The following is a 15,830-nucleotide window of genomic DNA, read 5'->3' as shown; positions in this document are numbered from 1 at the left end:
CATGCGTGCATAAATTGTTTTACGTATGGTTGATCCCGAGAATCGAACCCACTATCCTAGAGTTGCAAGTGCCATGCGTTACCAACTGTTGTCCAGAGAACCACCAGTGTGACGAGATGCATCTGGGCACACCGTCCTGGATAACTTGATAAGATTAGTAACTGCAATGCATTGAGCCTTGTGATATCGTCTTCTTAATTAATCTGACTCTATTCAGACACATTAAAAAGCAAGATAAAGGGAAGTTGCACCATCCTTTGATGTAAGAGAAAGTACAGTGAGAGTAATTTAAAAGATTGAAATAGGTCAGGTATTATAACGTAATATGGATATTAACATAATGTACAGTATAAGGAATATACTTTATTATTGTATAAAAGTGCAATTTACAACATTTCTTTGAAAGCCGCAGTACAATAAAATGCATCTTTATATTCTCTGCAACAAATCAGCTACTATACAGGCATGATTTTGTCTTAACATTTTATATACATCGACTGACCATTAGTCTGTCTGTAGTAATGTGCCACTTCCAAAAGAAAAGGCTATCTCCTCTTGTGGAAAGATATCTTGTTTCAATACTGTAATCTCAGTCAGTCTGTCGTTGTGTTCCCATCGTTGTTGAGGAATCATTCTTCAGTTGGAAGAAAAGATATCAGCCAGGCCAGTAGATAAATAAAAAGTAAAAACAACAACACATATCTCCTTTTAGGAAGACAAATTAAAGTTAAATCAAGCGGAAATCCAGCCAGCCATTGGAGGGGAACACGAGGTCCTGTTTAAAACACACCTGTAAGAGATTGGGAAGAGAAAAGAGGGTTGTGTTTAAAGAGAAGCAAGGCTAAAGGACAGACAGGGAACTGGACAGTCAGACTGGCGCCTGAGAGATAGACACTTCTTTTTCTACTTTAACCAAACACTGAAATACTGGTGAGGGTGTGTCTCATATGGCACCCTATTACCTATGTAGTGCACTACTTTTAACCAGGGCCCCTAGGGCACTACATAGAGAATAGGGTGCTATTTGGGATGCAAACACTGAAATACTGGGCAATCCCTGAGCACCAGATGGTGGCGTCGACGGAGGAGTAAGCAACATCCTGTCAACCTCTAAGTACAACGTGGGAATGGATCTATACTATAGCTATAATGATGCTGGCTGGCGCCTGCTTTTCCTCTCTGTTTTCAGAACCCACAACCACTGACGGGAGTAGCCAGTCTGTCTTATGTAGCCAGAGACTATTATTTCATGATCGGTTATTCCATCTACAGTGATGTCATATCTTAGTCCAGTCAGCAATATAACACTTCACATAGACTACCATTTTCAAAGAGCAACTCATACCAAGTATCCATGACTTTATACACACAAAAAGGTGCTATCTAGAATCTAAGGGTTCTCCCCATAGGAGAACCCTTTGAAGAACCCTTTTTGGTCCCGGGTATCTTTCCACAGAGGGTTCTACATGGAATCCAAAAGGGTTCTCCCATTGGGACAGTGTAGTTTGGACCCATTTGAGCGCAGCTTGTTTTTTTCCTAGTGAATAAAATGACCATTTCAAATATAAATTATGGATGGAATAATGGCAGTAAGGAAACACTTACCCAGTCAGTGAAGGAGAGTTTAGCTGTCATGAGTCTCTGTCCCTTTGGGGAAGTGGTCAGTTGACTGTAAAAACAGGTAAGACAACCACTGTTAAATATCACCATTTACAGAGAGAGGCTCCTGGCATTGCTGAGTGAGTACAGTTGCAGTGGTCTGGTCTATATTGGGCTGATGCTCCATTCATTCACCACCAAGCTGTCATGTGTACAATAACCAACAGTGGCACATAGTCAAATGCAAAAGCTTTATGAGAAGTCAAATAGGCAGACTGCTTGGAAATAATGTTTTAAAAAATAGATATATTCTAAAAGCCTTTAATTAAAGTAAGCATATAAACATATATATATATAAAAATAAAACAAATCTTCATTTAAACATATATTAACAAGGCCACATTAAAACTGTACATGTCATAGGATTTAGGGGATCTATTAAAATGTAGGAATTCCAATTGAACACGCTAGAATCTGTGTAGCCTACTATGGTTTCGTCTATTCATTTTTCTGAACCACTCCAAAACAGAAGTCCTCTAATTGGAAAAAAAAATCAAGCTATTTGATTCTATTTTTACCTGAAAGGTGATGAGGCTGATGTCTGAGTTGATGGTTGCTAGGGGATTCCTGGGTGATGTTGCCTGTCCCGGCCGCTGCTGCTGATGTTGGCAGCTGGAGAGGGACGAGCTTGAGTCCAGTGCAATCTGAAGGTCCAAGATATAGTCTATAACATGCTGCAATATCTCAATTTTACTGACGTTCCCGTTCTGTGGGAGGCTGGGCACGAGTTCCTTCAGCATTGTGTAGCAGTCGTTCATATTGTACAGCAGACTCAGAGGGTCATCCATCGGGCTCTTGCTCCGGGAGATGCCGAGGGTATGTTCCGACGAGTTGGAGATGTTGTTCCTCATAGACCGCTCCGGGCTTATTGCTTTCATGACGACAGTTGAGTGTGATAAGATATTATGCATGAAAGAAACCGGTATTTTAGGCCAGTCTTCGCCTTGTACAATCAGTCAGCACGCTGTAAATTGTTCTTATAAAGGCTCGTGAACGGGGCTTGTCGCACATCAGGGCGAAATGCACGTCAATTGGCTACCTAGAAGTGTCAATCACTATCCCAAGCAACAGTATTGGTTTAAATGCGGTTGATCTTTTACGTCCCTCCCATATTTTCCGCATTCTTGAGCAAGTTATGTGAAGGCGCGCACTAAAGTGATGCTCTTCTCTGTTACCTGCGAGATGAGGTTGGCGGGACCTTGTGAAAATCTGTTTTGAAGTCATCTGAGTCTGTATTTCTGATCTAAATGAAGGCACATCCATGTGATGAATGTAGTCTACCTCGTAATTACGCAGATACATTTAAGTTTGATGTTTTACCATCTATTACATTTCCAAGTTCCAGCTATTGTTAGTCTATATTTTTTTCCATTGAGGGAAATTTCAGGGTTTCGTGGCCACTAGCTCATCTGGAGTGAGTTTACTTCACAATGCGTTAAACTATGCTCAGTTTCTCAATTTCTTTCCCACTGTACCAAGATGAACCCAATCGGATGATGGCTTGGCACAACAGAGCTCAACACACACTGCAGTAGCTGTAGCGAGTTGCCTGCATCGCCGCAAGCTCCCACTTCTACCGACTCCCTGGCGCCAGCGCTGTGACGACATCCAATTCACAGCAGCCCTAGAAGCCAGTCGGCGCGGCGCCGCTCAGGCGGCTGCTATGACGACGGCAGCAGCAAGTCAGCGCGCGGGCTCTCAGCTGACTTAAGATGGAGCTCCTCCCGGTGCCTGCCCTGGAGTGTCCGGAGTCACACACCTGCACTGGTGGTTTGCTTTTCTCAACACAACAGATCTACTGTTTCATAACTGTATACTGTCTTATTTCACTAGCTGTCCTAGATTCCACTTTTCTTTTCCTCTTCTCATTTCAAAGTACCCTGTCACTAAATGATGGTGTCCCAAATGGCACCCTATTCCCTATATAGTGCACTAAAATGTAGGGAATACGGTGACATGTGAGTTTAGTACACTATATATGGAATAGGGTGACATTTTGGACGCTACCAATGCTTCATTATGTATTTTCCATGGTCACTCTTGGAAAAGTATAGGGAATAGGGTGACATTTTGGACGCTACCAATGCTTCATTATGTATTTTCCATGGTCACTCTTGGAAAAGTATAGGGAATAGGGTGACATTTTGGACGCTACCAATGCTTCATTATGTATTTTCCATGGTCACTCTTGGAAAAGTATAGGGAATAGGGTGACATTTTGGACGCTACCAATGCTTCATTATGTATTTTCCATGGTCACTCTTGGAAAAGTATAGGGAATAGGGTGACATTTTGGACGCTACCAATGCTTCATTATGTATTTTCCATGGTCACTCTTGGAAAAGTATAGGGAATAGGGTGACATTTTGGACGCTGCCAATGCTTCATTATGAATTTTACATGGTCACTCTTGGAAAAGTATAGGGAATAGGGTGACATTTGGATATGCAGCAGGTACCCACGTTCCCTCGGTTTCATATGGAGGATGCAAAAAACTACAAAAATAAGCCATAGTCTCTTAAAAAAGTTAGGGGGGAAATAACACACTGATGTTTTCATGATATTCAAACTTGGTAGGAAGAAGAGACCTGGAGCAGCTGTGAAAATATCATGTCTTTCCAGCACTCATACATAGAGTGAATGTGTTCATTTGAACCTTCTGAGTTAAGAACTACAGGCACATTTGATGGAAAGAAAGACAGAAGTATGTATTTACACGGCTGTGACTGACTGCCAACGTAGATTTATCATATTAACTAAATGTCTCCCTTTCTGGTATTTTCCACCCTGCTCATCAATGTTGCACTTTATCCAACATGGTAGTATTACAGGGCTTATGTTCTATCCTATGATATTTATTATGGACTGGACAGCATGCTTGTTGAAGCTGGGACAACATTTACCTTGCATTTCAGAGCAACTATTAATCCTCTATCATAGAATGAACTCCGGGACTCCCTTACTTTTAGATGAAACGTTTTCCTGTCCACTCTTAGAAAAATGGGTTCCAAAAGGGTTCTTCAGCTGACATCATAGGATAATCAATCAATCAAATGTATTTTATAAAGCCCTTTTTACATCAGCCGATGTCACAGCCTAAAACCCCAAACAGCAAGCAATGCAGATGTAGAAGCATGGTGGCTAGGAAAAACTCACTAAAACCCTTTTTGGTTCCAGGTAAAACCCCTTTTTGGTTCCAGGTAGAACCATTTTGGGTTCCATGTAGAACCCTCTGTGGAAAGGAAGCAAAATAGTTCTACCTGGAACCAACAAGGGTTCTTCAAAGTGTTCTTCTATGGAGACAGCAGAAGAACCCTTTTAGGTTCTAGATAGCAGCTTTATTTCTAAGAGTGTAGAGCAATCGTTAGTTATCTAGGTTTGATTTCCACTGATTTATCTCCCAGTTTCTCAATTGTTTTTACGTGTCATGTTTGTTGACATGTTTGTTGACATGTTTGTTGACATGTTTGTTGACACAGTATATTTGCTCTGTGGGAAGAATAGCAGCATCCCACATTCAACCCATTTATGTGCTGAAGAAAAGAAGGCACTTTAGTTTGGTGTTCCCCGTGGGTCTCGTTCTACCTCTGTCTTCTGAACGACTCCTATGGAAATGGGTGCGGGCAGGCCTCTGTAATGGGTCTGGATGCATCCCAAATGGCACCCTATTCCCTCAATAGTGCACTACGTTTAACCAGATGTTTGTGGAATGTTAAGTTGTCTATTGTAAATGTTGCATGCGTTTATGCATATTTGTGTATTGTCTAAAAACCACAATTAAAGTACTGAGAATGAGGATACAAATGGCCCCTTACCAAATGGCCCTCTTTTCCCAATAGGACACTATAGGACTCAAGATACAGAAATCATCCCCGTATGATGCATTTTTCATCATATGATGCAAAACACATCATACGGGGAAGATTTCTGTATTTTGAAAGTTACATATCTTGAAAACTTGATTACTGACAAGCAAAATTTTGGGACTATGTCAACAATGGAGTAATGAAACAAATACCAAAAGATCGTTTTTGGGTGAGGTTTCTTTTAACATTCCACAAACACAGATCCGCTGACGTAGACATGACTTTGACTGGGTCTTAATTCCCAACCTTCAACATACAGTAGAGAACACCTACTCAGGCGTACATCCATTTCAACAAACATTAATGTAAGGGGGTGCGATTCTGGTGGCAGGGAAGTTAGACGCAGGAGAGCAGAACTTGATAATAGCCGGAGCAGTTTGATAGTAAAACCAACGGAATAAGAAATACAAAGTATGGGCACAATAACCCGACGCGCACCAGTCAAACAAAATGTGCACTTACAAATAAACAATACCACACAAAGACATGGGGGGAACAAAGGGTTAAATACACAACACATGAGGGAAATGAGAACCAGGTGTGTGGGAAAACGAGACAAAACAAATGGAAAATGAAAAATGGATCGGCGATGGCTAGAAGACCGGCGACGTCAACCGCCCGAACAAGGAGAGGCATCGACTTCGGCAGAAGTCGTGACAATTAATGACATCAAACTTGCTCAGACCCACATGCTCCCACCATATTCATACCCATCCTGTTTGTCTCACAATAACATCCCTTCTCATTTCTCATCTTTTGGAAATGTATAGTGCTTGTAGCATCTTATGCCACATGTCTTGAAGTATACAGATAGACGGATTATAAGTAAAAGTACATTGTTAAACTTCTCCCAGACAGCTTTCTAACGCCGGACATAACTTTTGGACTTTATAGCGCTCCCAGAAGGCATGGATCATTGAGTCATTGTTAGTTTTACACTTAGGACATGACTGCCGTTGTGCTTTACCTTAGTGGGCTAAAAGTCTTTGACCAGGTCAAAAGTAGTGCACTACATAGGGAATAGGGTGTTATTTTGGACGTATGCCCATTTTGGACGCACACAAGCTGACATATTTTCCTCTGGATTACAGTAATTTCATTTTGTATAATGTTTCTGCAATCAGTGCTTTCGTTCGTAGTTCTCAGTTCTGTTTCTGTCAGTTCAATACGATCACACAATCATGTCATGATTTCTCCTGGGGAACCACTTTTACATGAGGTCTTATTGCTCACAGTTCTGCCTCTCTCTCTCTTCGATACAAAGGGCTTTATTGGCATGGGAAACATATGTTTACATTGCCAGAGCTAGTGAAATAGATAAGCAAAAGTCTCTCTCTCTCAATTCAAAGGGCTTTATTGGCATGGGAAACATATGTTTACATTGCCAGAGCTAGTGAAATAGATAAGCAAAAGTCTCTCTCTCTCAATTCAAAGGGCTTTATTGGCATGGGAAACATATGTTTACATTGCCAGAGCTAGTGAAATAGATAAGCAAAAGTCTCTCTCTCTCAATTCAAAGGGCTTTTTTGGCATGGGAAACATATGTTTACATTGCCAGAGCTAGTGAAATAGATAAGCAAAAGTCTCTCTCTCTCAATTCAAAGGGCTTTATTGGCATGGGGAACATATGTTCACATTGTCAAAGCAGATATCTAGAGAATCACACTACTCTTCCTTCCTCTTATTCTTCCTTCTTTACCTCATCATTCTCTCTCTGTCTGTCTCTGTGTTGAGGATAGGAGATGCCTCAGGCAGAACTTCCTAGGACAGGTGTTATTTGCTCTGCTGTCTCAAGGCCATGCTGCTGAAACGTCAAAGGGGGAGATGGAAGAGAATGCCTGCATAAAACGTTAGCCTTGGCGTCTCTTTCTGTTTGGCCTGGACTTCCTCTCGCCTGGCCTCTGAGCTCTGGACGGCAAATGAGTCCCAAATGGCACCCTATTCCCTATTTAGAGCACTACTTTTGACCAGGGCCCTGCCATTTGGGACGTACATGATGTGTGTGTGATGAGCTAAAGGCCCCATTTGCTCACATAGTCCTGGTGGAAATACACACCCTCGTGTCAGAGATGGGTCACTAACCTCGCTGTGTACAGAGAAGATTATTATTGGGAAGGAAAGTGGTGGGGGTGGAGCATCTCGGAAGGAAGGTGGTAACAGAAGTCTATCCAATTACTATTGAATGTTTTCTGTTGTTGTGGTGGATCTGATCTGGTTTTGACCTTCATAGAGTGTGAACTCATACTTGTATGTGTAACGGAGTTCACTCCACAGCTAGCTTGAAGTGTTGTACATAGAGCCATCCAACTGATACCTTTTGGGTGGCTCAAACCATTGGAACGTTGTCAAGGAGGGCGGTCACGTGTGTTAGCATAGCAGAGGTCCCGAGTTCCAGCCAGGTATGAGCCAAATCAAGGGGAAGTGGTACTCAATAAGCAAAAATCTAATCAAATTGTATTTGTCACATGCGCCGAATTCAACCTTACCATGAAATGCTTACAAGCCCTTAACCAACAATGCAGTTCAAGAAATAGAGTTAAGTAAATATTTACAAAATAAACTAAAGTACAAGCATTTCGCTACATGTTAGTCGAGGTAATATGTACATGTAGGTAGGGATAAAGTGACTATGTGTCCCGTTGTATGTTGGTATCTTGGTATGTGCCCCCCCCCCCCCCCCCCCCCCCCCCCCCCCCCCCCGACGCGCTACACCAGCTGTGGAACGACACCGGCCTTGGGGATGACCACAGGGAATCAGTGTGGGTCAGTTGCAGCGGACGGACGGGCCATTCCCGTTGTCTCCATTTATGGTCAGTTATTCTGTCACGTTGTATAAATGATTGGAGGCAGGTGCAGGAATACTTAACAGGGGTTTGAATACTCCACCCAAAAATACAACATGACATGAAAAGGCACGGGGACGAAGCCCAAAACACACTTATATAAAATATACAGGGATGTAACCCAAACAAAAGAGTGAGGTTAAACCTCTAATAAATACAAGGGACCCGTAATAACAACACACAGGACGAGACCCGTAATAACAAGTGCACAACAATACACAATACGAGACCCGTAATAACAAGTGCACAACAATACACGGGACGAGACCCGTAATAACAACACACAGGACGAGACTCGTAATAACAACACACAGGACGAGACCCGTAATAACAATACACAGGACGAGACCCGTAATAACAACACACAGGACGAGACCCGTAATAACAAGTGCACAACAATACACAATACGAGACCCGTAATAACAAGTGCACAACAATACACGGGACGAGACCCGTAATAACAAGTGTACAACAATACACAATACGAGACCCGTAATAACAAGTGCACAACAATACACAGGACGAGACCCGGAATAACAAGTGCACAACAATACACAGGACGAGACCCGTAATAACAAGTGTACAACAATACACAGGACAAGACTCGTAATAACAAGTGTACAACAATACACAGGATGAGACCCGTAATAACAACACACAGGACGAGACCCGTAATAACAACACACAGGACGAGACCCGTAATAACAAGTGCACAACAATACACAATACGAGACCCGTAATAACAAGTGCACAACAATACACAATACGAGACCCGTAATAACAAGTGCACAACAATACACGGGACGAGACCCATAATAACAAGTGTACAACAATACACAATACGAGACCCGTAATAACAACACACAGGACGAGACCCGTAATAACAACACACAGGACGAGACCCGTAATAACAATACACAGGACGAGACCCGTAATAACAACACACAGGACGAGACCCGTAATAACAAGTGCACAACAATACACAATACGAGACCCGTAATAACAAGTGCACAACAATACACAGGACGAGACCCGTAATAACAAGTGCACAACAATACACAGGACGAGACCCGTAATAACAAGTGTACAACAATACACAGGACGAGACTCGTAATAACAAGTGTACAACAATACACAGGATGAGACCCGTAATAACAACACACAGGACGAGACCCGTAATAACAACACACAGGACGAGACCCGTAATAACAACACACAGGACGAGACCCGTAATAACAACACACAGGACGAGACCCGTAATAACAACACACAGGACGAGACCCGTAATAACAAGTGCACAACAATACACAATACGAGACCCGTAATAACAAGTGCACAACAATACACGGGACGAGACCCATAATAACAAGTGTACAACAATACACACTACGAGACCCGTAATAACAAGTGCACAACAATACACAGGATGAGACCCGTAATAACAAGTGCACAACAATACACAGGACGAGACCCGTAATAACAAGTGTACAACAATACACAGGACGAGACTCGTAATAACAAGTGTACAACAATACACAGGATGAGACCCGTAATAACAACACACAGGACGAGACCCGTAATAACAACACACAGGACGAGACCCGTAATAACAATACACAGGACGAGACCCATAATAACAAGTGCACAACAATATACAGGACGAGACCCGTAATAACAAGTGTACAACAATACACAGGACGAGACTCGTAATAACAAGTGTACAACAATACACAGGATGAGACCCGTAATAACAACACACAGGACGAGACCCGTAATAACAACACACAGGACGAGACCCGTAATAACAATACACGGGACGAGACCCGTAATAACAACACACAGGACGAGACCCGTAATAACAATACACAGGACGAGACCCGTAATAACAACACACAGGACGAGACCCGTAATAACAATACACGGGACGAGACCCGTAATAACAACACACAGGACGAGACCCGTAATAACAATACACGGGACGAGACCCGTAATAACAACACACAGGACGAGACCCGTAATAACAACACACAGGATGAGACCCGTAATAACAACACACAGGACGAGACCCGTAATAACAACACACAGGACGAGACCCGTAATAACAATACACGGGACGAGACCCGTAATAACAACACACAGGACGAGACCCGTAATAACAATACACGGGACGAGACCCGTAATAACAAGTGCACAACCATACACAGGACGAGACCCGTAATAACAAGTGCACAACAATACACAGGACGAGACCCATAATAACAAGTGCACAACAATATACAGGACGAGACCCGTAATAACAAGTGTACAACAATACACAGGACGAGACTCGTAATAACAAGTGTACAACAATACACAGGATGAGACCCGTAATAACAACACACAGGACGAGACCCGTAATAACAACACACAGGACGAGACCCGTAATAACAATACACGGGACGAGACCCGTAATAACAACACACAGGACGAGACCCGTAATAACAATACACAGGACGAGACCCGTAATAACAACACACAGGACGAGACCCGTAATAACAACACACAGGATGAGACCCGTAATAACAACACACAGGACGAGACCCGTAATAACAATACACGGGACGAGACCCGTAATAACAACACACAGGACGAGACCCGTAATAACAATACACGGGACGAGACCCGTAATAACAAGTGCACAACCATACACAGGACGAGACCCGTAATAACAAGTGCACAACAATACACAGGACGAGACCCATAATAACAAGTGCACAACAATATACAGGACGAGACCCGTAATAACAAGTGTACAACAATACACAGGACGAGACCCGTAATAACAAGTGTACAACAATACACAGGATGAGACCCGTAATAACAAGTGCACAACAATACACAGGACGAGACCCGTAATAACGAGTACACAATACATGTAGGTACTCACAAGACCAACGGACATGGGAACAATAACCGACCAAGACAATGGTGAACAGAGGGCACATATATACAATTACTAATCAGGGGGAATGGGAACCAGGTGTGCGTAATGATCCAGTTAAGTGACTCTTAGAGGCCGGTGACGTAGACCTCCGGAACTGGTGCACGGAATGAGCAGCAGTACCGGGGGATCTGTGACACTATGCATAGATAATAAACAGCAAGTAGCAGCAGCGTAAAAACAAATGGGGGGGTCAATGTAAATATGTAAAAGCAATCAACGTGACCTCCATAACATATGCAGACACACACTCACACACATTTGCATTTAAGGAAGTGCAAGTCCGGAAGGCACGGCAGGCTAATTAGAGTGGATTCCAAGCCTATCTCAAATCAGACCATTAAGCGATGTGACACTACATTCAACTGAGCCATAGCTTGAATCCCAAATGCCACCTTATTCCCTATTTAGTACACTACTTTAACCAGGGCCATGGGGGCTCTGCTAGAGAATAGTGCCCTATACAGGGAATAGGTTGCCATTTGGGACACAGGTTTTACAGTCAGCAGAGAGAGGAAAACGGATATCTAGAGAATCACACTACTCTTCCTTCCTCTTATTCTTCCTTCTTTACCTCGTCATTCATTCCCCTCTTTCCTGTCCTCTATGGTGGGGGCCAGGCTATGGGACCAGGCCAGGTGAGAAGTGTCTTTGCATGGGTCAGTGAGCACCGTGCTGGGGGAGAGACCCACAGGGAGAACACCTGCCTGGTGCTGCCCATCCTCTCTCTCTCTCTCTCTCTCTACCCCTCCTCTCCTCCCCACTCCCGTCCTCCTTTTCTCTCTCTCTCTCTCTCTCTCTCTCTCTCTCTCTCTCTCTCTCTCTCTTTCTGTCTCTCTCTCTCTCTCTCTCTCCCCCCACCACCTCCTCTACTCCCCTCCTGCTCCACTTGCTTCAGCTGCTAACACAGTCAGGCGCCAGGCGGACATCTGCCCACCTCTGGGTAATGGAGCTGTCACTAATGTAGTCCGTTTACGCCCTGCTCTCATTTATGTCTCTCTCTCTCCTCCTCTCTTCCCCTCACACTTCACTCCCTCCTTCCATCCCTCTGAGCACTGAACTCTATAACTGCTGAAATTATGTCAAACTTTTCTCACCCTCCTCTCACTCCCCCGTGACTGCCCCTATGTGACGCAAATTAAGATAGTTCTAACTTAGGCACTGTGAGCACCTTGAGATATTCTGCAAGAATCTCAAATGCATACTCCTCACATCATCTCTCCTCTCCTCCTTTTCAAAACCAATTGGAGGAGAAGGTTAGAGGGGAGGGACATCTGGCTTTGTCATCCAATGGGTTTTGAGAAGGAGGCGAGTAGTGAGGAGAGAGGATGTAAGGAGTACGCAATTGAGATTCTCCCCACCTTCAGTTTTATGTTATGTTTTATGTTACGCTACGTTTTTAAAATTCAATACTGATGATAAACAAAGACTTTCAATTAATGACAGCCAGCGTGAATCAATGTGCACTGTAAAGGGATTAGGGTGCCTTTTGGGACGCATCCTGGGTCAGCAGCAGGCCAGAGACTGGGCTCCTCCACCCAGGAAGACTGGGGCTACTCATCCTCTCCTCTGGTTCTCCTCTCTTGTGCTCCTGCATCTGCACTGCTTGCTCTTTGGGGTTTTAGGCTGGGTATCTGTAAAGCACTTTAACAAGTGCTGATGTAAAAAGGGATTTATAAGTACATTTTATTGATTGATTGATTGATTGTGTTACATTAGCTGCCCTGTCCTACTGTGAACTGGAATGTTCCTCCCTATAAATGACTGAATGACATCTACTTAGCCATTGGTATTCACTTTGATCTATGATTAAAGAAGCAACTCTAAAATAACATAGCTCTAATATGAAGATGTAGGATCTTAATTTGAACCAGTATGCTACAGCAGGAAAATAATAATTCAGCAACAGGAAATCTGAAATATTACGTGGAATATTATTAATGGGCATTAAGGGTAATCAAATTAAGATCTTACATCTGTAGTATGTATCCACTTAGAGCTGCACATCAGGACATGAGATGTGACAATATTACAGCTGTGGCCCTGTGAGTATAACTACTAATCAATGATCCTGTGAGAGGCATTGATTAGACTGGAAGGCTCTTCAGAGGGACAACAGCCTCTCCTTCCCACCAAGGCCATGAGATGTGACAATATTACAGCTGTGGCCCTGTGAGTATGACTACTAATCAATGATCCTGTGAGAGGCATTGATTAGACTGGAAGGCTCTTCAGAGGGACAACAGCCTCTCCTTCCCACCAAGGCCATGGCAGCCATTGTCATGCACTCCGCATTCTCACATATAGGCCTGGGAGGCATTGAACCTGTTGTGGTTGTTTTTCTCATTAAAGTGTCATATTATTATTGTTATTATGAACAATAACAACTACTTGGATTATCCACATATGTATTCATATGAAAATGAAAATGAGTTTGTGGAATGAATTAAGTGTTGTGTTAACTATTGTGGAGATGGACGATGGGTTCTGGGTGTGGTTTATCGTACAACACAGTAACAACCTTTATGTGCTGGACTTGTGGAAAGTGGAGACACTTTAAAATCAGCGTTTATGAAGGGACATAAAAGCTACAATGCATCTGGATGACTGTATATGTCTGGTAAGATAAAGTAACACACAAGAGAAAGGAATGCATTTCTGCAAAATGACAGGTCTCTAGCTGCCCTTGCTCATTAACCTTCATATCTGTGGAAATGACGAGAGTCTGATTATAATGATGCATTACAGGTGGAGGAGTGCTAGCTGCATGCATACCGCTTTCTCTGTATGTGTTTTATGAGAGGTTTTATATAAGCAGCTGGAGACCGGGAGATGAGTGGAGAAGGAGCAGAGAGAGGAGCGGAGAGAGGAGCAGGGAGAGGAGCGGAGAGAGGAGCGGAGAGAGGAGCAGGGAGAGGAGTGGAGAAGGAGTGGAGAGAGGCGCGGAGAGAGGAGCAGGGAGAGGAGCGGAGAGAGGAGCGGAGAAAGGAGAGAGGAGGAGCGGAGAGAGGAGCGGAGATAGGAGCAGGGAGATGAGCGGAGAGAGGAGCGGAGAAAGGAGCGAGGAGGAGCGGAGAGAGGAGCGGAGAGAGGAGCAGGGAGAGGAGCGGAGAGAGGAGCGAGGAGGAGCGGAGAAAGGAGTGAGGAGGAGCGGAGAGAGGAGTGAGGAGGAGCGGAGAGAGGAGCGGAGAGAGGAGCGAGGAGGAGCGGAGAAAGGAGTGAGGAGGAGCGGAGAGAGGAGCAGGGAGAGGAGCGGAGAGAGGAGCGAGGAGGAGCGGAGAAAGGAGTGAGGAGGAGCGGAGAGAGGAGTGAGGAGGAGCGGAGAGAGGAGCAGGGAGAGGAGCGGAGAGAGGAGCGAGGAGGAGCGGAGAAATGAGTGAGGAGGAGCGGAGAGAGGAGCGGAGAAAGGAGTAGGGAGAGGAACGGAGAAGGAGCAGAGAGAGGAGCGGAGAGAGGAGCGGAGAGAGGAGCAGAGAGAGGAGCGGAGAAAGGAGCGAGGAGGAGCAGAGAGAGGACCAGGGAGAGGAGCGGAGAGAGGAGCAGAGAGAGGACCAGGGAGAGGAGCGAAGAGAGGAGCAGAGAGAGGAGCGGAGAAAGGAGTGAGGAGGAGCAGGGAGAGGAGCGGAGAGAGGAGCAGAGAGAGGACCAGGGAGAGGAGCGGAGAAAGGAGTGAGGAGGAGCAGGGAGAGGAGCGGAGAAAGGAGCGGAGAGAGGAGTGAGGATCTGGTAATAAAAATTTGACTTTAAAGGTAATGATTAAATTGCATGTTTCGTGGAGTGCTGTATAATATGGTAATTGCTGCAGCACAGTGGCGAGATGCCAGATCAGGAGGGACAAAACAGTAATCAAGACTAGATGATATGGAGGAAAGCCACAAGGAACCATCAAACTATCCCTGCTTTACAAGCTCTTTGTCATGCCTCCTCTATCCTCCTCTGTTTTGTTTTATTTTGTTGTTTGTTTCAGTGGCTTAAAATAAGTTAGGGGCATGGGTGAGTGTTATGGATTATTGCCTATTGTGAACCAAACCAGTGGCTGCTGAGGGACATCATAGAGATGTTACATATCCTGTGGAGTTCCACCCATAATCATGCTCCCATATAAAGTATATGGCTATTTCCCAAATGGCACCCAATTCCCTATATAGTGCACTACTTTTGACCAGAGGCCTGGGGGAATAGGGTGCCATTTGGGACCCATTTAACCCCTTTATTTTATTCCGTTCTCCCCAAAACATATTACGTTGAAAACAATGCTCTGTCTGAGCCAATGAGCGTCTTTATATCTCTACATCAATATACTGCACAACTAGGCCTGCATCTCAATCACTTCCACTGTGTACACACTTTATTCAGCTCCCATCTACAATACTTTATATTATTCAAAGGCATACACTGGTGTGTGAAATCATCTTCCTCCCTTTACAAGCTCACAGACAGACAGACAGACAGACAGACAGACAGACAGACAGACAGACAGAC

At 44.1% G+C, this 15,830-nt stretch overlaps 1 protein-coding gene across 1 annotated transcript; it reads right to left on the bottom strand.

The window, feature by feature from the left end:
• Positions 1-343: 343 nt before the first annotated feature.
• LOC139415538 (DNA-binding protein inhibitor ID-2-like) lies at positions 344-2,607 on the bottom strand. The gene is made up of 3 exons (XM_071163645.1): positions 2,178-2,607; positions 1,606-1,669; positions 344-790 (listed from the first exon to the last, which is right to left on the bottom strand). The coding sequence occupies exons 1-2, from the start codon at positions 2,568-2,570 to the stop codon at positions 1,625-1,627; spliced, it is 438 nt and encodes a 145-aa protein (XP_071019746.1). The 5' UTR covers positions 2,571-2,607; the 3' UTR covers positions 344-790; positions 1,606-1,624.
• Between the last annotated feature and the right edge of the window lie 13,223 nt (positions 2,608-15,830).

Source organism: Oncorhynchus clarkii, chromosome 8 (assembly GCF_045791955.1).
Source record: "Oncorhynchus clarkii lewisi isolate Uvic-CL-2024 chromosome 8, UVic_Ocla_1.0, whole genome shotgun sequence".
In the NCBI taxonomy this organism is placed as follows: Eukaryota; Metazoa; Chordata; class Actinopteri; order Salmoniformes; family Salmonidae; genus Oncorhynchus; species Oncorhynchus clarkii.
This window is presented reverse-complemented; position numbering and strand designations above follow the sequence as displayed.

Bases quoted from the DNA above. Each gene is read 5' to 3' on its own strand.
- LOC139415538 (XM_071163645.1), bottom strand. From the start codon at position 2,570: ATGCATAATATCTTATCACACTCAACTGTCGTCATGAAAGCAATAAGC. The intron at 1,670-2,177 runs GTAAAAATAGAA...CTGTTTTTACAG, and splicing joins TCAGCCTCATCACCTTTCAG to TCAACTGACCACTTCCCCAA.